The following is a 21,360-nucleotide window of genomic DNA, read 5'->3' on the forward strand; positions in this document are numbered from 1 at the left end:
GATATGAGATGGTGGGATTCTCCTTCTCCAGCCCGATGTGACACGGGACAGTTGTTACCTCCTGCAAAGCTACGCTGCCGTATTGAGGCTTGGACACATGGATCAAGCTGCTCAATGTGTTACCACCATCAGTGGTCCCTGCCCATTTCTCTGCCTGGGGACCTTTTTTATGCCAGCGGTGCATCCTAGGTGCCTGCCAGAGGATGTAAAGGATGAAGAAGCAACCAACGTCATCCTCAGCTGTTGGCCAAAGGAGCCTAACGTGTATTTGTACCAAGCAGGGGGACCTTGAGGAGGCAAAGATGGCTGAGAGGCTGGTGAGGGGGATTAAAGATGAAGTGAAGATTTTGGGTGACAACCTGGGATTTAATAGCAATGTCACAGTGAGGATGGGCCTCTTCTTATCACGGGGCAGGTGATTATAAGGAAGCCAGGCTGCTCCCATGGGCGATGGCATGTGAGGTTTGGACATGAAGGTGGGATGGAGAGGTTATTTGGGGCCAAACACCTGAAAACACTGATTTCCAGGCCATTATTAGAGGGTGAGTTTGGTTGGGAGAGACCCTTAGAGGTCCCCAGTCCAACCTCCTGCTCAAACCACAGCGGGGCCAGTTCAGGTGTCAACACTGCTGGGATTTACCCCAGGTAACACTTTGCCCCCAGCTCTTTTAAGGCATTTTGGTGCAATGGTGACAGCGAGGGCCCTGGGAGACCCTGTGGAAGTGAAGATTTTGGGTGACAACCTGGGATTTAATAGCAATGTCACAGTGAGGATGGGCCTCTTCTTATCACGGGGCAGGTGATTATAAGGAAGCCAGGCTGCTCCCATGGGCGATGGCATGTGAGGTTTGGACATGAAGGTGGGATGGAGAGGTTATTTGGGGCCAAACACCTGAAAACACTGATTTCCAGGCCATTATTAGAGGGTGAGTTTGGTTGGGAGAGACCCTTAGAGGTCCCCAGTCCAACCTCCTGCTCAAACCACAGCGGGGCCAGTTCAGGTGTCAACACTGCTGGGATTTACCCCAGGTAACACTTTGCCCCCAGCTCTTTTAAGGCATTTTGGTGCAATGGTGACAGCGAGGGCCCTGGGAGACCCTGTGTCCCCATCACCAGCTCCTCCTGGCCACCATCTTGTGCCCAAATTGTGCCCTACTGCCTGGCAGGGACAGGATCGAAGCCACCGTGTCTCAGAGCAGGGTTAAAACTTGACTTTCCAAGGATGCTATAGGGAAAACCAGGCTTAAATGCCCCAGGGAGAGGCTGGGGGGGCTGGGGGGCTACTCACTGGTGGCAGGGTGGTGGTGTCCCCCGCTGTGGTGCCCAGGTCTTCAGCTCCATGTTTTGGCAGGCGGGAGAACAGCGTCCTCATCACCAGCCCGGCAGATCTGAAGCTCCTCCTGGCCACCATCTTGTGCCCAAATTGTGCCCTACTGCCTGGCAGGGACAGGATCGAAGCCACCGTGTCTCAGAGCAGGGTTAAAACTTGACTTTCCAAGGATGCTATAGGGAAAACCAGGCTTAAATGCCCCAGGGAGAGGCTGGGAGGGCTGGGGGGCTACTCACTGGTGGCAGGGTGGTGGTGTCCCCCGCTGTGGTGCCCAGGTCTTCAGCTCCATGTTTTGGCAGGCGGGAGAACAAGCTGCGGATCCAGAACGGCTGGTTGTGCCACCTCGCCCCCGAGATCATCCGCCAGCTCTCGCCCGACACCGAGGAGGACAAGCTGCCCTTCTCCAAGCACTCGGATGTCTTCGCACTGGGGTGAGTCCCCCCCACAGAAAGGGGGCAGGCTGCAGAGAACTGGGGTGGTTGTGTCAGGTGTGAGCTGCCCTGAGCAGCCAGGAGGGGATGGGGACATTTTACTTGCCTCAACACCAAGGGGATGCTGCCTTCCATTTTGAGAAATTTTGAATTAAAACCCCCTAAATCCACAAATCTTCCTGTTTTGGCTCTGGGCAATGAGATCCAGAGCCGTGTGAGCTGCCCTGAGCAGCCGGGAGTGGACAAGGACATTTTACTTGCCGCAACACCGAGGGGATGCTGCCTTCCATTTTGAGAAATTTTAAATTAAAACCCCCTAAATCCACAAATCTTCCTGTTTTGGCTCCGGGCAATGGGATCCAGAGCATCCTGGGGATGCCAGCTTGGCATGATCTCTCCCCTGCATCCTCCTGGGGTGGGTACCGATGAGAAGATGCTCTGGGTGTCAGCTGGGGATGCAGAGGGTTGGGGACACAGGTCTGAGAGCCCCCAGACATCCCAGTTCTCCCCAGCAGCCAGCCGTAGAGGGGCTGGAAGTGGGAGGAGATGCCAAAAAGCCCAGAAAAAGAGAATTGATGAGTCTCCTTCAGCGAACTGGCTCATGACTCCTGCCTTTTATCTCTAAACAAGCCTCCCGTATGGCAGGAGCCCAATCACTCCTGGATAAAACCTTTCTCAAGGCAGCCGTAGGGCTGGGGGTTTTACCCAGTGGATTAATTTTTTCGTGGATCCCTTAAAGGCTGCAGGGATTAGCGTGTGCGTGGGGCTCTTATCGGAGGCGATATTTCCATCAAAACCACAGTAATTACAGCTGCAAGTGTCTGGCTTTTTTTTTTTTCCTCTCCCGGAGGTATAACTTTAGAACAACAAAAAAGAAGTAATTAAGGAATTGTATTGAACTAAGTGAGAGTCGGTTACTTTGACTTAGCTCTTCCTTTTTTTTTTTTTTTTTTATGGAGTGTGAGCTCTGCCCTTACGTCAAGCATGAATTCCCTTAAAAGATTTTCCAACATCTTCCCTCTTTCTCGTGTCTGCTGCCCTCCGTTGAGCCCAGGAGGCTCAGGGATGATCCGGAGGGTTGTTGCCACCGCCGCTTCCCCATAGGGATTTGAGGATCAGTGACAGCAAGAAGAAAAGATCTCTTAAAGACTCCAGAAGACGGCAGAGATGTTAAATTAAAGCGTGGGTGAGAGCGGTGTGGAGCAGGGGGCTAAGGCTGGCGGCGTTTGCTCGCTAAAGCCTGAGAGATAGCAGCAATAATTAATATAAGATGGATGGTCTTCTCGTGCAAAGGCATCTCGTAGCACCATCCATACCCCAGCAAGTGCAGCCCAAATATTTTGGATGCGTCTGAAAGCAGAAACTTGAAAAACTAAGCCCCAAACTCCCAACTAGAAACTTGAATTTAACTGCACCGGGTACATTCTGGCACCTTCCAAATCCCCACTTCTGCCTGAGCATCTTGTCCTTTGCCACCAGCACCTGCCCCTCCCCAGCCCCCCAGTTCCTCCGCACCCGCAGCACTGATGGGCATCTCACATTATTGAAATTTTTGGAGATTTAGAGCCAAAGTGTATGTATTTTTCCAAAAGCAGGAGAGCTGATTTCAAAAATCAGGGACTTCCCCCACTATCCAAGAACGATCCTTCATTTTTCTGACCCCCTCCACCAGATTTTTCTACCCTGATGCCCTTTTAGCCCCATTTCTTCCTGCTTTAACCGGCCGTGATGGCATCCCTTGAAGGGAAAAGTAAATCCAAGGAATTTGCCTTGGAAACCGGGGCCAACGCTGCAGGAGCCGGGGCTCATCCAGCCTCCGGGTGCCGGGAAATGAGGATGCAAAACCCCCGGGTGGTAGCGGGGGCAGAGGATGGCGGGGGCGGCTCGACCGGAGACGCCCTTGTTTTTGGGATATTCCCTTGGATTTGGGAGTCCTCACGGAAAAGAGGGCTTGGCTTTAGCCATAAGAGCAGTGCAGCAGCAGATGGCTGCGGGTTCACGTGTGCCATCACCCGGTGAGGGAGCCAGGGATGGTTCGTGCCGCGGCTTGGATGGATTTTTGTGGCTTGAAGCGCTTTTTATGGAAATAAAAGGGAAAAGTTGGAGTGAAAGTAAATTTTTGGGCTCATCCTTCCCCAGTGCTTACTGCCCTGGAGCAGACAACAGAGTTAGGAACACCAGCCCAGCAGCTGGACCGTGTATTTACCCCCCTGCATCATCTATTAAGCTGCTCTGCGGGCAGCGGGGCGAAGAGCTATTGCAGCCCAGTGGGAGATTCCCAGTTGATGTAACAGGCTGGCTGGCGGCTCTGCCCGTGCTCTCCATCAACCTCCACCCTCCTGCCCACGGGCCAGGTTCTTCCCTGGTGTAAACGGGGTGCTGTGGCAGGCTGGTGGCTTGCTCTGGGTCAACAGTTTCCCCACCTGGAAAATGGGAGAGGTGATATCTCTATAACGAGCGCTGAGATCTTCTGGTGCCCTATCTAGAATGAAACATCTGGTTGACGATGGTTTTGGAGCAAGGAAAGGTGGTGGGTGTGAGTGCAATGGCTAGACCTCCCCCTCCCAGGATGTCTCCCAGCTCCTCCCATCTCTAATCCCTGCTCTCTCCCCACAGCACCATCTGGTATGAGCTCCACGCGCGGGAATGGCCCTTCAAGACGCAGCCAGCGGAGGCAATAATCTGGCAGGTGGGAAGAGGGATGAAGCCCAACCTCAGCCAGATTGGGATGGGCAAGGAGATCTCGGTAGGTGGTGTGGGACAGGCGCTGGAGCCCCATGTGTGCGTGTGTGAGGTGGGGAATGTGCTCCTCTGGCACACACCCTGGGTGGAGGGTCTCTTTGAAGAAGACTCTGTGATGCCCAGGATCTGCCAGCAAAAAAGCAAGGTGTCTCTCCCTCCCCAGTTGATGCGGCTTGGTCCTGCTGCTGTGGCACAAGTCCCCTTGTGCCAGCTTAGCTTCCACGTCCCCTCCACCCCAGCCCTTCTCAGGGATGTGGTGATGGAGAACTTGGTCCTGCTGCTGTGGCAGAAGTCCCCGTGTGCCAGCTCAGCTTCCACATCCCCTCCATCCCAGCCCTTCTCAGGGATGTGGTGATGGAGACGGAGTCCTCTTGGGGTGGACACACATCCTCTCCACCCCAACCCTTCTCAGGGATGTGGTGATGGAGACAGAGTCCTCTTGGGATGGACACACATCCTCTCCACCTCATCTCTTCTCAAGGATGTGATGATAGAGATGGAGTCTTAAGGGGGTGGACACTTCCCCTTCACCCCAGCCCTTCTCAAGGATGTGATGGTAGAGATCATGGAATCATAGAATCATCTGGGTCGGAAGGAACCTTCAAGGTTATCTAGTCCAACCCCCCCACAGCTAGCAGGAACACCCCCAACTAGACCAGGTTGCCCAGGGCCTCGTCGAGCCTCACCTTGAATATCTCCAGGGAAGGGGCCTCAACCACCTCCCTGGAGTGGGGTCCTCATGGGATGGACACATCCTCCCTGGGATGGGGTCCTCATGGGATGGACACATCCCCTCCACCCCAGTCCTTCTCAAGCATGTGGTGATGGAGATTGGGGCTGGGACTTGTGGTGGGAGAGGGACTGGCTCTGTTTGCTCATGTGCTCTCCCTGTGTGGCTGCAGGACATCCTCCTCTTCTGCTGGGCCTATGAGCAAGAGGAGAGACCCACCTTCACCAAGCTCATGGACATGCTGGAGAAACTGCCAAAGCGCAACCGTCGCCTTTCCCACCCCGGGCACTTCTGGAAGTCGGCAGAGTAAGTCCCTGCCCGTCCTTCCCCGTGCCATCGGGCAGCTCTGCCTGCCCTCCTCCAGACCCCGCTGTCACAGCTCAGTGGCTGGTGTTGGTGGTGGTGGAGCATGGGGACAAGCTGTGGGGATATTGATGCCATGTGGAGGGGCTAGGAAGGGTGGTCACAGAGTGCTGTGCCCATGCCAGCTGTCACTGCATTGCCTGATCATAGAATCATACAATCATAGAATCATCTAGGTTGGAAGGGACCTTAAAGATCATCTAGTCCAACCATCAACCCAACTCTGATGTCCTCGTTGGGGTGAAAAAACCTGTGAAAGTAGTTGGAGATGATCAAGGAGGAGCCTGGAGATGTGCTCCACCAAAGCCAGGAGATTGAAGCAGGCTAGGTCCAGGGGCAGGCTGGAGCCAGAACCTTGGGGACATCTCCTTTGGGGACATCAGCCAGAGCTCCAGTGCCTGCTTGTGCACCACGCTCAGAGCAGCTTTCCCTCCTGGGAAGGTGGTTTTTCATTTTTTCACCCAGATTTAAGCGATGGGGTGCAAAGTCCTGCCCAGGGTCCTTCCCTAGACCTGCAGCCCGTGTCAGGAATCACAGCTTCCAACAGTGGGAGAAGAGCATGGTCCCTTCTTCTCCCGCAGACAGCTCGTGGCCAAGTCCTGCTCCGTGTCATTGCTTTGGCTTAGTCACATCTCTCTGCTTCGGCGGATGCAGCCAAAATGGGTCCCTGGTCGGGGTTTCAGGATGTGACCTGTTGGAAACGGCAGGCAAACCACAGCAGAATCACTCAGAAACTCATTTTCTTCCCTTGGATTCATCATATTATGAAAAATAGGACCAAATAGTCTGACCCTAGCAGGGGATGCATTCATGGGGGACGGATTTTTCCATCTCCCAGTGTTCATCCCCGGACCACAGAGGCTGGAAATGGGGATGGAGGGAGGGAAGCAAAGGTGGGCTAAGGGAGAAGGCACTTCAGGTCGCTTCAAACATCCCCCTTGGACCCCCCCGAGAGGGTTAGAGATGCCGACTTCTCCTCCAGCATCTTCTAACCAAACATCCTTCCATCCTTATCCACGTGACAAGCGCGGGTGGCCCCAGGGTGATGGGCACAGGGAAAGCTGCCGGAGTGTCCCCTGTGCCACCTCTTGTCCCCACATGCCTGGGGCTGACGAGGGGCTCCCGGGAACAGCACAAAGCCAGCGGTCAGATGGCCTCCCCCAAATCACCCGGAACCTAAGAAGTTAATCAGGAGGGAAGTTAATTACTAATCCCTGCTCTGAGTGGGCACTGGGGTGGCTCCAGCAGCCGGGCAAGGGAAGCTGAAGGTTGCTGAGCCCCCGAGCAGCAGGCTGTGTAATTGCTCGGCTGGGTTTGGGGAGGTTTTTTTGCAAATCACTGAGCCACGCTCTGCCTGCTGGCTTTGGCTGCCCAGCAGCTTCCCCTTAATTACCAGCCCCCTCTTTTTGGTGAGCGGGAGGGGAGGGAGGATGCTTCAGCTCAGCACTCGCTCTCCACCTGAGCTGCCTCCTTCCTCAGGGACTCAGCTCTGGCCACTGTTCCCAGGTTAGGTCCCATCTTCCTCGTGGGGTCCCTGCTCACCCAGGAACCCCAGTTGTGGCACCCAGGGGTTCTGCCATCCCTGCATGAAGGGGATGAGGAGGAACCCCCCCCCGCCATGGAGGTCCTGCTGCTGGGAGAGCCTCTGTGTGGATGGGGCGAGGTGTGTGGTACCCAACAAGCCCTTTCCCCTTTAGGTGATGCTGAACCTGAGAGCTGCCCACACCAGTAAAACCCAATCTGGGCTGCTGGGGAGGTGCAGAAGTTCCCAGTCTCCCACCATCCTGCTGCACTGGGGGGCAGGCTCCATGAGAAACCCGTTTGGGGAGGTTTTTTGGGATGAGCTGCCCTGCAAAAACCTGATGGTGCCGTGGGATGAAGTGCCCAGCACTGACTCTGCTCTGTCGTGTCCCTTCCAGGCTGTGACGGGAAGGAGTTAAGGGACGGTGCCTTCCTCCCCCTGCGGTTCTCCTCTTCCTCAGCGCTTCGGAGGAGCAGTGGGATGGGAATGAGCCTCTTCCCCTGCAGCGTCTCACCCCGTGAAGCCTCTCTGCAAGGGCTGGAGGAGCCGAGCCGGCGGCCGAGCCCCCAGGGCTGGGGACAGCGGGTGGCTCTCCACGCACACGGGGTCAAGGTTCTTGGGCCACTTCCCCTCTGAGCAGGGGCAACCCAGGAGGCCAAAAGCTTCAATTTAACCCCAGGGCTCCTCTGATCCCAATCAGCACGGTCAGTGCTCACGACGCTCAGTTGGGGAGGGGTTGCTTCTTGGTTCTCGGTGGGTTTATTTAATTTCTGTTATTTATTTATTTTTTTTTTTTTTTAATTTCTAATGAAGAACGTTATTTTTTTTGTTTATTTATTTTTTTTTGATTTCTAATGAAGAAAAGAAGGGGGAAATGTTGCTGATTCATGAGTTTAGTGCTGGAACCTGCTGGGGCCAGGGAGTGCCGCTGTTATTAGCTGCCCACCCCCCCTGCAGGGAAATGCATCTCCAGAGCCAGAGCTGGAGGAGTCCTGCTCCCCCCTGCGCCTCGGCAGCCCCTTCGTGGGCAGCAGTGACCTTTCACAAGTGGCTTCTCTACCTCCCGCCCATACCCACTTACGTGTTCCCCCCCAGGTCTCCCTCTCAGCAGGGCACATCTCCATATTCCTGGTAATTTAGCTGGTTGCCCCAGCGAGTATCTAATCAGAGAGCCTTTCCCTCTCGCTGCTTTGCTCCCAGCTTCAACCCTCACTCCTGAAGCCCTGGGTTTGGGGGTGCTCTGGGGCTGGGCAGAGCCGTGTGGCCGGGCTTGGGGTCCTTCCCCTCTCCCGTGGCCTTCCCCGGGGCCGCAGACAGGCTCTGGTTGTACAGAGCATCTCCCTTCCCAGCCCCACGCGTGGGACCCACGGACGTCTCGGCTGAACGAGCAGCCCAGGACCATTTTTCCCCTTGCAAATTCATCTTCCATCAGCCAAATCCTGGATTTCCCCAAAGAGATGCTCTTTGGGCAGCATCTCGGAGCCGGTGTTGCCATCCAAATACCCCTTGCTGGTATTTCCCTCTCCCCACCAGCTCAGATGGGCCCTCCAGCCCATTAGATGAGTTGTCAAGCGACAGATGATGGCAAATTGCGTTTTCAGGCCCTTATTGAGCGTAATTGCTTGACAGGAACCATCCCGAATAATTCAATCCAAGTCTAAGTTAGCTTTAATTTGGAGACATGACGAGGCTCTGCAAACTAACCCGCCCTGGTTTGTTTGCTGCTCCTCTAACTCCCCCCACCCCTGCCAGCGTTTGAACCACTTTAGCATAAGTAAATGAAGATTAGAAACCTAATTGCAGCTGGGAAGAGATGGTACTTTAATTGTGGGGGCGTGTAAGAAGGTGCTTTTATTTCTTAAAATCTGCAGACGTTGCAGACGTATAAAATCCGAGGTGGGCAGGAGCAGGGGGGGTGAATCCGGCCTCCGAGAGCGCTGGCAGAGGGTTGGTCTGGACGAGTCTCCTGCTGATGCCTTTGGGATGGTTCCTGCCCCGTGCGGTCCCACCTGGATCTCGGATGTTTTGTATGAAGTGGGGATGAGGCAGCATCACCTGCCTTTGACGCTGAGGCCGAGTGGGAGGAGCAAGCGAGGGCAGGTCAAGCCCTCGTTTGCGCTAATTGCCCCCTACGCCAGGCAGCGGGGGTGGTTTGTGGTCCCCCCCTGGGCGTGATGCTGCAGAGCTCAGCGCTGGGTGGTTGAGCGTCACCTCATCCCAGTGAGGAAGAAGGATGCTCCGTGGCTGTTTGCCCTCTGCCTCCTCCACATAGAATCATAGAATCATAGAATCATTGAGGTTGGAAGAGACCCTTGGGATCATCGAGTCCAACCATCTCCCCTACTCTACAAAGTCCTCCCCTACACCATGTCCCTCAGCACTGCATCTAAACGTCCCTTAAACACAGCCAGGGACGGTGACTCCACCCCCTCCCTGGGCAGCCTGTTCCAATGCCCGACCACTCTCTCTGTGAAAAATTCCTTCCTAATGTTCAATCTAAACCTCCCCTGTTGGAGCTTGAAGCCGTTCCCTCTCGTTCTATTGTTAATTACCTGTGAGAAGAGACCAGCCCCAACCTCTCTACAGTGTCCTTTCAAGTAGTTGTAGAGAGTGATGAGGTCTCCCCTCAGCCTCCTCTTCCTCATACTAAACAGCCCCAGCTCCTTCAGCCACTCTTCATATGATTTGTCTTCTAGGCCCTTCACTAGTTTCGTTGCCCTCTTCTGCATCCCACCTCTTCCCTCACTAACACCCCCCCCAAATCTTCTTCATCCCACCCTGGGCTGCAGCAGCGACGTCCTCTGCTCTCCATCTGCCCCGTCCCAGCCCTTCCCCGCTCTCTCCATCCCCTGCACGTGTGCGCACGTGTGCCATAAACGTTGCACTAATCCTCAGAGTCTCTCTGAGTTCTCACCAATGCCTTCACCCGCGGTGGTCCCGGGGTCTGTGGGAGGGAGCACACCCCCATCGCCAGAGGTCTCGGATGCCAGGGGGGCACAGGGAGGTCTCACCGTGCAATCACCGGTCCCCAAACCACGTTCAGATGGAGCCATCACTGCAGAAAGGTGATGTCCTTCTTGCTGGGTGATTTTAGTTCCCGGGTAGGTGTGAACTTCCTAAGTGAGCAGCAGCGAGTGCAACGTGTCAGAAGGATGAAGGAGGTGATGCTCAGCACCAGGGGTGGCAAAGAGCTGTAGCCTGATAGATGTGCAGATTTATGGTGGAAGGTGCAATGTCCATCTTGAAGGACTTAGCTGTGGGTTTGCTCTCTGTCCCCAAGCCCCCTACTTGCTGGGAAAGTCTCACCTTGACATATTCCCCCATGGGGTCTCACCAGCCCTTGGCAGATGCTTGCTCTGTTTTATCAGCTGACACTCAAGGAAACAAAAGAAATTGATGGGCACGTTGGTTTGGTTGCCCCACGGCGTCAGGTCCTCACCAGGACCACAGCAGCCTCGGCCAAGCGTTTCTCCCCTGGATTTGGGGCATCCAAAAGGAGCTAAGTGCTCCTATAGCCAACAAGTCTTGCCAACTCTTCCCTCATCTCCCTCCTCTTTCTCCCCCACTTTCCCTCACGGTAACGTCTCAGCCGGGCCACGAGCAGAGCTGTCGCACAATAGTGTCGATGGAAAAATAGCTGCCCTGTATTTATCATAAATTAGCTCAGAAGAGCAGCTCCTTCCCTTCCATTCAGCACAGCAACGGTTGTTTATGCAGCCGTGTTATTTGCATCATGCCTTCTTATTTTTGAAAGTCTTAATTATTTAAAAAAAAAAAATCAAACTAACACATCTTACTATTTTTTTGTTGTTGTTGTTCTTTGTTTTTTGACTCTGGCTTTGTGCGGGGTTTTTTTTTTCCCCAGTTTAAAAATATCCAGCCCTTCAGCGGGGAGAGAATGTAGGAGAAGCTCTCCACAATGCCCTCTAATAGGAGATCCGAAGGAGCGAGAAGGTCCATCCGGCGGCTGAGTTTAGCTGCGTGAGATGGAGGAGAGACGGGTTATTTCCAGATGTTCTGGAGCTGGTTTTAGCTCAGTGGTGTTTTGAGCAGCAGCTCGAGACGGAGGGAACCGTCCCCAACCCCAGGGTATGTCCCCAGGCTCTTGCAGCAGAGCAGCCCCAGCGATGCTCTCCTGGCCCCATCCTCCAGCTCTCAGCTGCTTCATCCTTTTGGTCGCCCTCCGAGTCCCCGACACTTCCCCGCCCCTGACCTTGCTGCTATCTGAGGTTTTTTCCAGAGTTTTAATGTTCAGGGAGCACATCACGTTTGGGGCTGGGCAGTGAAGGCACTACCAGTGATGGAAGGGGTGATTGGCCCCAAAGCACTATGTCCTCCTCTGGCTGCTAAATTATGTCCCGTGGTCCTGCTGCTTCTTCTGTCCACCTTTCCCCTCCAAATTACCCAAACCCTGGGCGGTTCCTGGGGATGATGGGTTTGCATTCCAGCCCCGATGACTTTTATCCAGTGCTTGACCACGGCAGGAGCTGAGATGATTGAGGTTTCAGACTGAAATGAATGTCTTGGAAGTGGAGGAGCTGCTCAACCTTTGCTAGAGACCATGGAAGAGTTGGTGCCTAGGGCTTGGTCTCTTTGACCACGCTAAGGAGAAGGGATGTGTGTTTGTGGTGCCATGAGATGCTGTCTGCACCCCACAAGTGCTGTGGGGAGCCCTGGGGCGAGCACCTTCGCTTTCCTTCCTCCTTTCTTCGCCATTTATTTATTTTAATTTATTTTAATTTAAAGATATATTTCTTTTTTTTTTTTATTTTGGTAAATAGTGATTCTTCGGGAAGCTTGCTCAGCTGCAAAAGCTTTCTTTAATTTCCGGTCCCTGTAAAGTACGCTGTTACATTTTCTTGTACATAAGGTATATATAAATATATATACATATCTCTATATGTATGTATATAGATATATACATATATAACGAGCTCTAAATCCTGTACAGTTTCAAACTGAACTCGATGGCCTGCTTTGTTTTCTCTGTGTTAGTTCTGACCGTTGCAGAATGAGCTGACTTTCATTTCCCTTTTCCTCTTTCCTTTTTCTTTTTATAAATATATACACAAATATATATATATATTTTGTTGTCGTTGTTGCAAAACTCTCGTCACTGGAAAAGAACAGTTGATTCTGGTGCAAAAAAAAATAAAAATAATCACCCACAAACCAACAACAACAAAAAAAACCACAATCGCTGAGAAAGGCACGATGGATCTCCCCGATGTAAATTTGTACAGTAACATTTATAACGTTTTCTACACTTGAAGAAAGTATTTATAATTTCAGCTGTCTGACTGAGTGCGAATCTCTGTGACCTGCAGAAATGGATAGCCATTTGTTCCCGTGGTTTCTCGTGCAGTGTTTGGTGAGGTGACAGTGTATGAATTATTTATGCCAATAAAAAAAAAAAAAGAAAAAAAAAACACAAAAAAAGAACCTTTGAAAACCGTTGCCCCCTCCCTGTGCTGCTCTGCGTCCCTGCGCCGCCGCCCCCTCCTCACTCCATGGTGGCATCTCATCCTGGTGATGGGGTGGGAGGTTTTGTCCATGGAAGGGTCTGGACCACTCTCCTCCATCAGACCCCGGGGAGCATCTTGGTACCAAGCCCTGGCCCAGCGATGCTCGGGATTGGGGGGGAGGGAACCGGTGCTGCTGAACCCCCCCTTTTCTTCTCTCCCACCGTGTCAACTCACAGCCCAGCCCTTTGGGGGATGATAATTCATGGCCAACATTTGGATGGGAGCCACTGGGAGACGCAGCAGCCGAAAACATGGGGAGTTGGGAAAACGAGGGGGCAGCCAGCAGATAAATCTCTGCTGGGCACTGGGGCTGGGGTGGGGTAGGAGCTGCGGATTGGGGGGGATGCTCCTCCTCGGCTGGACCCCCAGAGGGACGGCTGAGCCCGGTGATGAAGCGTTGGAGGCTCTTGGCATCTGCTGTTTTGTTTGTTTGCTTCTCCCATGCTGTTTTACTTGGGGGGGGGAGGTGGGAAACCACCATAAATCTGCAAACCAGCCCGTCGGAAAGCGGCAGCGGCGCTGGCTCGTGGGGCTGAGGCGGGTGGTACCCGGTGGAAGGAGATGGAGAAGAAAATCACCCCGGGGTTGTTGTGCTGCTTCCCCCTCCTCTCCTTCCCTCCTCGCTAGCGCCCGAGCGCTTGAAAGGTAAACTAATGATGGCTCTCCATTAATAAACCATGAACGCTCAACGCTTCTCCTGTCGAGGGCTTTTCATCTTTCAAAGCCTGCAGGAGCCGGGAACCAATTAAACCGGGCACATCCCGGGCAGGGAGCAGCGGCGGGGCCGGCCGGGGGGGAAATTTTCCTGGGAAGGATGGGGAAGGCGAGGCCGGGGGGAAAGGGGTTGCTGTGATCCAGCACAGATGTCCCAGAGGAGAGAGAAACAGAGATTTGGTGGTAAAAAGCCACCACTCAACGCCCTCAACATGCCAGGGACTTCGCCACCCTCCTTGCAGGCTAAATGGAATGCTGGCTGCAACAAGCAGGGGGTTAAACCCTGATGGTGGTTCCCCTGCTGTAAATCCGGAGGGATCCCAGCAGTCTGGAGCGTAACTGGTTGGCACTGGTGTGTAACTGGGCAGCCAGGGCCCTGGTGGCTGCGGGGACAGAGCTGCTAATTGAAATGCCGGCAGCAGCGCTGAGCCCCCCGCTGAGCCCAGCGCGGGGATGCTCAGCCCCCTCCTGGCTTGTGGCTAATGAGATGCCAGCACCAGGATGGGGATAAATGTGCAATATATCCCCAAAACAGCCTTAACAACGGTGGTGGTGGATTAGAGGCTCCTCTGAATAGGTCCCCGCATCTATATGTGTGTGTGCGTGCGTATGGCAGCGCCACATGAATACGTACACGTGTCCGTAATCTCCTTCTTGCTGTTGATGAATCACGAGCCATTAATATTTCACAGGCGAAGGATAAAAACAGGGAGTGAAAAAAGGAGATGAACCCCCCCCCAGAAGAGCGGCTCTAGCCCTCCTGGTGCTGCTCCTGGGTGAGTCCATGGCCACTCAAAGCTCAGGGTGGGCATTGCTCCCACCCGTGGCTGGGTACCGAGCGGTGGTGGCATTGGCACAAGATGGGTGCAGCCACCCTGGGTGGTGTGAGAGGGCCCCAACGCCAAACGGGGCGATGTTCTTTGGGGTAGTAACTCTTTTTGGGGTCAGCTATGTTGATGGAGAAGGAGGAGAGCAGAGGCTGTCAGCCTTTTCACTGGGAGGATGGCTTCAGAGGTGTCCCCACGTGTCCTGGGTGCTGCTTGGGTGACCCATCCCTCCCTCCGGACACTCAAGGCTTTATCTTGTATCTTCCTTGGCTGGCCCCAAAATAATGAATACGCTGAAGCTTTTTATTGACCTGAACTTCAAACAATCAGATACCTGAGCGTCAGGATGCTGCAGCTGGCTCTGAGCCCTGGGCACTGGCTGTGAGCTCACCGTGGGGACCACACTGTCACTGTGGGGACCAAACTGTCACCGCAGGGATGGCTCCAGGTGCCATCTCTGCTGCTGGCAGGTTTGGGTGCCCCTTCCTGCTCTATAACTCCAGAAATGGGAGAGAAAAAGGCTGTCGGGGAGCCGAGCCCCAAGCCCAGAGGGTGAGAAGTGGCACTGGTCCCCAGCCAGCCCTCTCACCCACCCCAGCCCCAGCACTGGGGGGTGTCCCCCGGGGCGGGGGGGTCAGGGTTGCACAGGGTTTGCAGAGCAGGAAAACTGCATTAACCCAATGCTCGTGCTGCAGCCAAAGCTGGGATGTGGGTCCAGGGGCTGCGGGGGGGGAGGTGGGGAGCACAGGATGGGGCTAATGAGGGTCCTGCATCACTGGCCTGGACCATCCTGCTGGTTCCAGTCCTGCCCGGGACTGGCGATGCCCCCACAAGAACTGGGGCTCTGCCCCACAATGGGGTATTGTTCAGCCACTGTAATTTATGTTTCCTCCCCAGGCTCGTCTGGGCTTTCTCAGGAGCCTCAATGAGCCCTCGCTGCTGGAGCACAGGGCTGGTCCCTGCTGGGGTGGCCAGAGAGGACCTGAGCCCCCCCACAGCCCCCCTGGCAGGGACTGGGGGGTCCTGCCCAGATAATGGGGGATAAACCCAACTCCAGCCCTTCGTTAGGGCTTGCTTAGCTCATCAAGGGCTGTCCTGCCCCAGGAGCAGGACACGTTGGGACAGCCTGAGCCTGCTCCACCGTGGATGTCCTGGAGAGCATTGTGGGGGCCACAGGGAGCCCCACGCAGGTGGCTGACGATGCCGGGACTAATTAGCTGCTTCTGTCATGGCCACCCACCCATTAACAGGATTGTTGCTCTGAGCTGGAGCAGAGTTGATCCTGCTTTGCAGAAAGACCTGGCTCGTTAGTGTGATTAATGCCAGCCAGGGTGTAGAAGGGGGGTGCCTGCCTTCCCCCCTGAGCTTTGCCCTGGGCTTTCCATCCTCCCCTGCCCTGGGGAAGGGGCTCCCCTGGCTGAGGTCCCCGTGGTCCTGCTGTCCCATTGCTCAGCAGATTCCCTTTCCTCGCCTCTATTTTTATGCCACCCTCTGGGACAGAAACCTGACCCCTGGCAGCTTTGCCCCGTGCCCGGAGACATTACGTGAGCTCCCGCTTGGCTCCCAGTACAGCACCCTTTCCTCCCAGCAGCCCTGGGAAGGACCCGCAGTTCCTAATTCCCAGCTTTTCTTGCCCTAAAATTCGCACCTGCAGCTTCCTCTGGGGGTTAAAGAGCCGTGCCCTCAGCAGCACCAGGTAGAAAAACTGGCTGAAGGTTTTCCTGTGCCTTGCAGGTATTTATTTATCCTGTGTTTTGTTGGGGCAGGGTGGATTTCTGGGTCTGTACAGCACAGCCTGGACCTGGGGGAGGTGGGAAAGTGGGGGTCAGGGCACCCCCTTGCCCTTGGGTGGGCTGCGAGGTCCCTGTGGTATGGAGATGGGTGGGCTGAAGGACCCCTTGGGAAATAAATCTGGGTTGGTGCCTGGTGGGCTGCACTCACCTGGGTGGCATTTGGGCTCCGAGAGAGCTGGAGGGGAGGTCACCCCATTGGGGTGTGGGGTGACCTTTCTGGGGACATCAGGGTGCCTGTCATCACTGTGGACCTCTAGAGGAAGACCCTACCCTGTCCCCCATCCTGGTGGCAGCCACGGGGTAGTAGAACCCACTGGCTCCACATCCTTGTTTCCAGCTGGTGGAGATAAAGTCCAGCAACCCGGCTGGTACCAAGGGGGAGCCTTCAGCCTCGCCTCCCTTCCTCCTCTGCCAGCAGTCCCTGTGGGGAGAGCTCCTGCTCCCCGAGGTGATGGGCAGGGTGAGGGCACCATCCCAATCCCCCCCTGGGCAGCTGGACCAGGGCAGACCCTACCAGCACATTGTGTCCACCTGGTCTTGTTTTCTGGGAACACTGGGGTGCTTGTGGGGGTCCAGAAACCATTTCCCCACCTCCCCGAGCATGAAAGGAAGCACTTCTGCCCACATCACAGCCAGGGCAGAGGGATGCTTGGGGCAGGGATCCCCCTCCCAGGGCTCTCCCCTCCATCTGCAGGGGAAACCCACGTCACCTGTGATCTGCTGGGACAAATACAGCCCTTCTGGGGGGAAAAGGGACACAATTCCTCCCATGCTGTACCTGCCATGATTACACCCAGTCATGTGCCAACTCTAGAGAGCCCCCAGGGGGCTTTGTGAAGGTCTCTTGCAAAGTCCTGCTCCATAAATACCTATTTATCTCGGGGGGGGAGGTTTTGCAGTGCTGGGTTTGTTGGCTGCTGTGGCCACAGGTGCTGGGGGATGCCCCGGCCTCAGGGACCGGCTGTCCCTCTGTGTCTCCTGGCACCACCGAGCTGACATGGCACCAACAGGGTCCCGTGGCCTTGGCTGCTGCCCCGTGACCTGGGGGGAGGACATGGGAGGAAAACAGCCACCCCCGAGCTCCTGGACGCCAAGATTAGAGCGGTGCCACTGGGGGAGCCGAGCCCTGGGTTGGGTTTCACTCGCTGGCGGCTATTTTTGGGGCTGCAAATCCAATGGGTGATAACACTTGTGGGTCTGTGTGTGTTTGGGAAAGACATCCTCGGAGCTACATCCTCAGAAAAGGCTTTCTTTCTTAGGATCTAACAGATACACTCTTATTTCCAGCTGATTGCCCCATGTAACCTCTTTTCCAGCATCCTGGGTGGGGATGGGTCCTTCCTTACCCCTCACACGGGGGGTTTGCTGCTCGGATTAGCCCCCAGCATCCTACCATGAGGGGGTCTGTCCCTGCTCCCTACCCAGAGCTCCCCAAAACCCCCACCTCGGGCTGCCTCCGAGTTCATTTCACACTGCCAGCAGTTCATCCGTGCTGGCAGAGCAACTAAACGGGGTGGCATTGGCTCGTTTCGCAGCCTACACACCCTGAATCAGTGAATCACTGAACAAGTCCTATGAGGAGAGGCTGAGGGTCCGAGTTCATTTCACACTGCCAGCAGTTCATCCGTGCTGGCAGAGCAACTAAACGGGGTGGCATTGGCTCGTTTCGCAGCCTACACACCCTGAATCAGTGAATCACTGAACAAGTCCTATGAGGAGAGGCTGAGGGAACTGGGCATGTTGAGTTTGGAGAAGAGGAGGCTGAGGGGAGACCTCATTGCCTTCTACAACTACCTGAAAGGAGGTTGTAGAGAGGCAGGTGTTGGCCTCTTCTCCCAAAGGACGAACGACAAGACCAGAGGAAATGGTCTGAAGTTGCAGCAAGGGAGATTTAGATTAGATATTAGAAAGAACTACTTTGCTGAGAGGGTGGTCAGGCACTGGAACAGCCTGCCCAGGGAGGTGGTGGAGTCACCATCCCTGGAGGGATTTAAGAAACGTATAGACATGGCTCTTCAGGGCCTGCTCTAGTGCCCAAGGTTATTGGTTTGTGGTGAGGTGTTGAGTGTGGGGTTTAGTTGGTGGGTGCGGTGTGTTTGGTGGGCGTTTGGTGTGGTGTGTTTTGTATTTGTTTGGGGTTTTTTTGTTTTGTTTTTGTTTTGGTTTGGTTTTTTTTGTGGTTGGACTCGATGATCTCAGAGGTCCCTTCCAACCACTAAGATTCTGTGATTCTGTGAATCCCGTTTGCATCTTCAGGGATGTGGGAAGGGGAAGGTCTCAGCAGCCGGGATCCCTCGCTCTGTGGCTGGGTAAAATGTTCTCGGTGGTTTCCCCCAAGGTCCTGGCCCCGGGCTTGGCTGGGAGCAAACCTGCCCAGAAGAAAATGGATTGCCCCATTATCAGTGTTTTCTCCCACACCTTAAATACAATGCCTCTGGCAGGAGAAGGGCCCCTGGGTGCTGTTCAATCACACCTGGTGGGTGCAGGTGAGAAGCTCAGCCAGGTCTCCCGGGGAGCACCCACGGGACTGCTTTTCCTGGGGGAGCAGCACTGCAACATCCCCGGAGCCAGTGGTGAGTGAGACCTGGGCTGTGCTGGTGGGTCGGGACCCCAGGATGGCACAGGGGCTTGGGGTGATGCTGGATGGGGCTCTGCTGTGGGTACATGTGCTGTGAGCTCCATGCTGGGGTGCTCGATGGGGGTATTTGGGGGCTGAGTGGCTGGGGAGGTTGTGCTCAGTTCCTAAAGGGAGGGATGAAAACCATTGTGGAGGCTCAAACCACTCTTGCCAGCAGAAATAAGGGGGGGAAGGTGAAGGGCTTGTCTCTAAATCCTTGGGAAACTGGTAAAACAGCAGTGGGGGCTTGCTGCCTGTTCTTTGGGGCTTCCCGCTGCACGGCTGGAGGTGTCTCAGCCCCTTCTCCAAATGTTGATTATAAAAAAATCTCCTGTAAATCAGTGCGCAGCACCTTTTTCACCTGCCTCCTCCTTGTTTCCGTGAAGCCGGTCGATGTGCGGGGATGGATCCCGCTTCTCCCCCACCCTGAGCAGGGAAGCCACAACCAGGGGTATAAAAGCAGAAATCCTGAACTGCCCTGATGCCAGGCGATGGCTCAAAAGTCTTTCTCACAGAGACTTATTGGTAAAACTGCCCCACTTTGGAGCTGTGGGGACCGACTCGGGCTTTGGAAGAGGAAAATTCCTGGTTAAATTGTTCGTGGCTGGATAGAAGTGGGTTTTTGCAGGCAAATGGTGAGTGACTGGAGGACACATGAGAGAATGTTCCTGCTCTTGAGAGCAACATCTGAGTTGCTGTGGGTTGGAAAGGACTCGTGTGAAGCATCGCAGGGCCCAGACCCATAGGTGTTGACAGCAAGAAGGGCAGGATGTTTATTCAAATATTTTTATTTTAGAGGTTTTGTGTTCCTCAGGGTTGAGCTAGAGCTTTTGGGCAGGAGAGCCACATCCATGTGGGTCAAGCGCACCCCTCCCTGCTCGGGGCTGTTGGGCTCTCACTTGGGGTGAAAGTCTTTTAAATTTAAATTAGAAAATTGCCTCTGCACCTCCCGAGCTGGGAAAGCTCAGGGGCTTTGCAGCAGCTGAACCTGATGCTGAATCAAGGTGCAGCTCCTCCATAGCTGGGTGGATGCTGGATGGGGCGATTGGAGGGGACAGGAGACAACAGGGTCCCTGGTGAAGATTTAATCTCGAAGAGCTGGTTTAATTAATGCAGCTGCCCTTGGATGCATCCTAATTGCCTGGGCACACCTGACTTGGCAGCACATGGGGGCTAGAAGCCACGGTGAGGAGCCTGCACATGCGACGTTCTGCTTTCCCTCACTTTGTAGCTGAGAAAAATCAATGCAAAACCCTTCAAGATGCCCGGAAAGCCCCGTTATCTCTTGATCGAGCTGGGGAGGTGAAGTTCAAATGAAACTCCACCACTGCGTCAAGGACGAGAGCTCCTTGCCTGAGCTTCTAGGGGTGGGTTAAAAAAAATCAACTCCTCCATTTATAGATGTGTATAATTGCTTTGGTTTAGGGCAAAATAGCCTTGCTTGCACCGGCTGTGGTGTGGAAACAGCCTTCTCCCTTGGTCTGTGACTTTTTCTGCTCTGGAAAAGGCATTTTGCAGAGCGGGAGGTCCTGATCCCCCCTGCATGTGTCCCCAGGGAGCAGGGGACAACCCAGTCCTGCAGCAGGGAGGGTCTGCCGGGCTTTTGCCTTCTGTTTTTGCCCATTAGTTGGGTGTTTTGAACCCAAATCTCTCATCCTCGCCCTCCCTCCTCCCGGCCCCACCAGCTGGTGTGAGGGAGAGACGGCTCCTAAACCACTAAATGCCTGAAAATTAGCTGGGGAAAGCAGCTTGGGTGATTAGGGAGGCTTAGAGCAGCCTCCACCTGGGGAGGTTAAAAGTTACTGAATAACTAAACTCCTCTGTCACCCGGCGGTGGCTGCCGGGGACTCTGCGGCTGCGCTGGCACCGGGTGACCACCAGGTATTTTGGGGTGCGTCCCCCCCCAAAAAATACCCCCTACCAGCAGTTTCCCCACCCCCATCTCCCCATCCCAACCCTAAGGGATGCTCTGACTTGGGGGACGGGCAGAGAGGGTGCTGAGAGAGATGCCACCATGGCGGGCACGGGCTGGGGAGGGGACAAGGACCCTGCTGGGCCCCACCGACGGTGACAGCCAGCGGGGGCCGCGCAGCCGGTTGGGCACCGCGCACGCAAAGCCCCCCCCGCGGCTCCACCGGCTCCGCCGCCAGCAAAACCCTTTCTCTCCTTCCCTTTTGCTCCGGACGGGGCCATGGAGTCGGTGTGTGTGCCTTTTGTTTGCTTTTGTCTTTTTTTTTTTTTTTTGGGGGGGCCGAAATCCCTCCAGCCGGGGCGGGGAGGGGAGGAGCGGGGGCCCCGGCCAAGCGGCATCTGCGGCGGGGGCGAGCGGGGCCCGATGCCCGGCTCTTCTACGGATACAAGTAAGGCTGGGGGTGGCTTTGGGGGGGCTGCGTGTGGCCGTGGGGGTGGGGGAAGGCTGGAGGTGGCTCTTCTTGGCCAAGAAGGGGTGCGAATGCCTTTGGAGCCCCACCCAAGCTGGAGGTTTCCCGGTGTGGGAGCACCGTGGGTTTATTTGGGGGGGTGGGATTGTAGGGGTCGGCTCTTCCCCCCCCCCCCCCTTTTTTTTTTTTGGGGGGGCCGAAATCCCTCCAGCCGGGGCGGGGAGGGGAGGAGCGGGGGCCCCGGCCAAGCGGCATCTGCGGCGGGGGCGAGCGGGGCCCGATGCCCGGCTCTTCTACGGATACAAGTAAGGCTGGGGGTGGCTTTGGGGGGGCTGCGTGTGGCCGTGGGGGTGGGGGAAGGCTGGAGGTGGCTCTTCTTGGCCAA

At 55.2% G+C, this 21,360-nt stretch overlaps 1 protein-coding gene across 1 annotated transcript in view; it reads left to right on the forward strand.

Annotated features, from left to right (window-relative positions):
• Positions 1-7,927, forward strand: part of KSR2 (kinase suppressor of ras 2) — a 100,011-nt gene extending 92,084 nt beyond the window's left edge. Inside the window, exons 18-21 of the mRNA XM_014959513.1 lie at positions 1,630-1,761; positions 4,378-4,507; positions 5,406-5,539; positions 7,516-7,927. Of these exons, the coding sequence (XP_014814999.1) occupies positions 1,630-1,761; positions 4,378-4,507; positions 5,406-5,539; positions 7,516-7,522 (403 nt within the window). The 3' untranslated portion in view covers positions 7,523-7,927. The remainder of the gene's footprint in view (positions 1-1,629; positions 1,762-4,377; positions 4,508-5,405; positions 5,540-7,515) is intronic.
• Positions 7,928-21,360: the final 13,433 nt, after the last annotated feature.

Source organism: Calidris pugnax, unplaced genomic scaffold (genome assembly GCF_001431845.1).
Source record: "Calidris pugnax isolate Ruff unplaced genomic scaffold, ASM143184v1 scaffold413, whole genome shotgun sequence".
Classification (NCBI taxonomy): domain Eukaryota; kingdom Metazoa; phylum Chordata; class Aves; order Charadriiformes; family Scolopacidae; genus Calidris; species Calidris pugnax.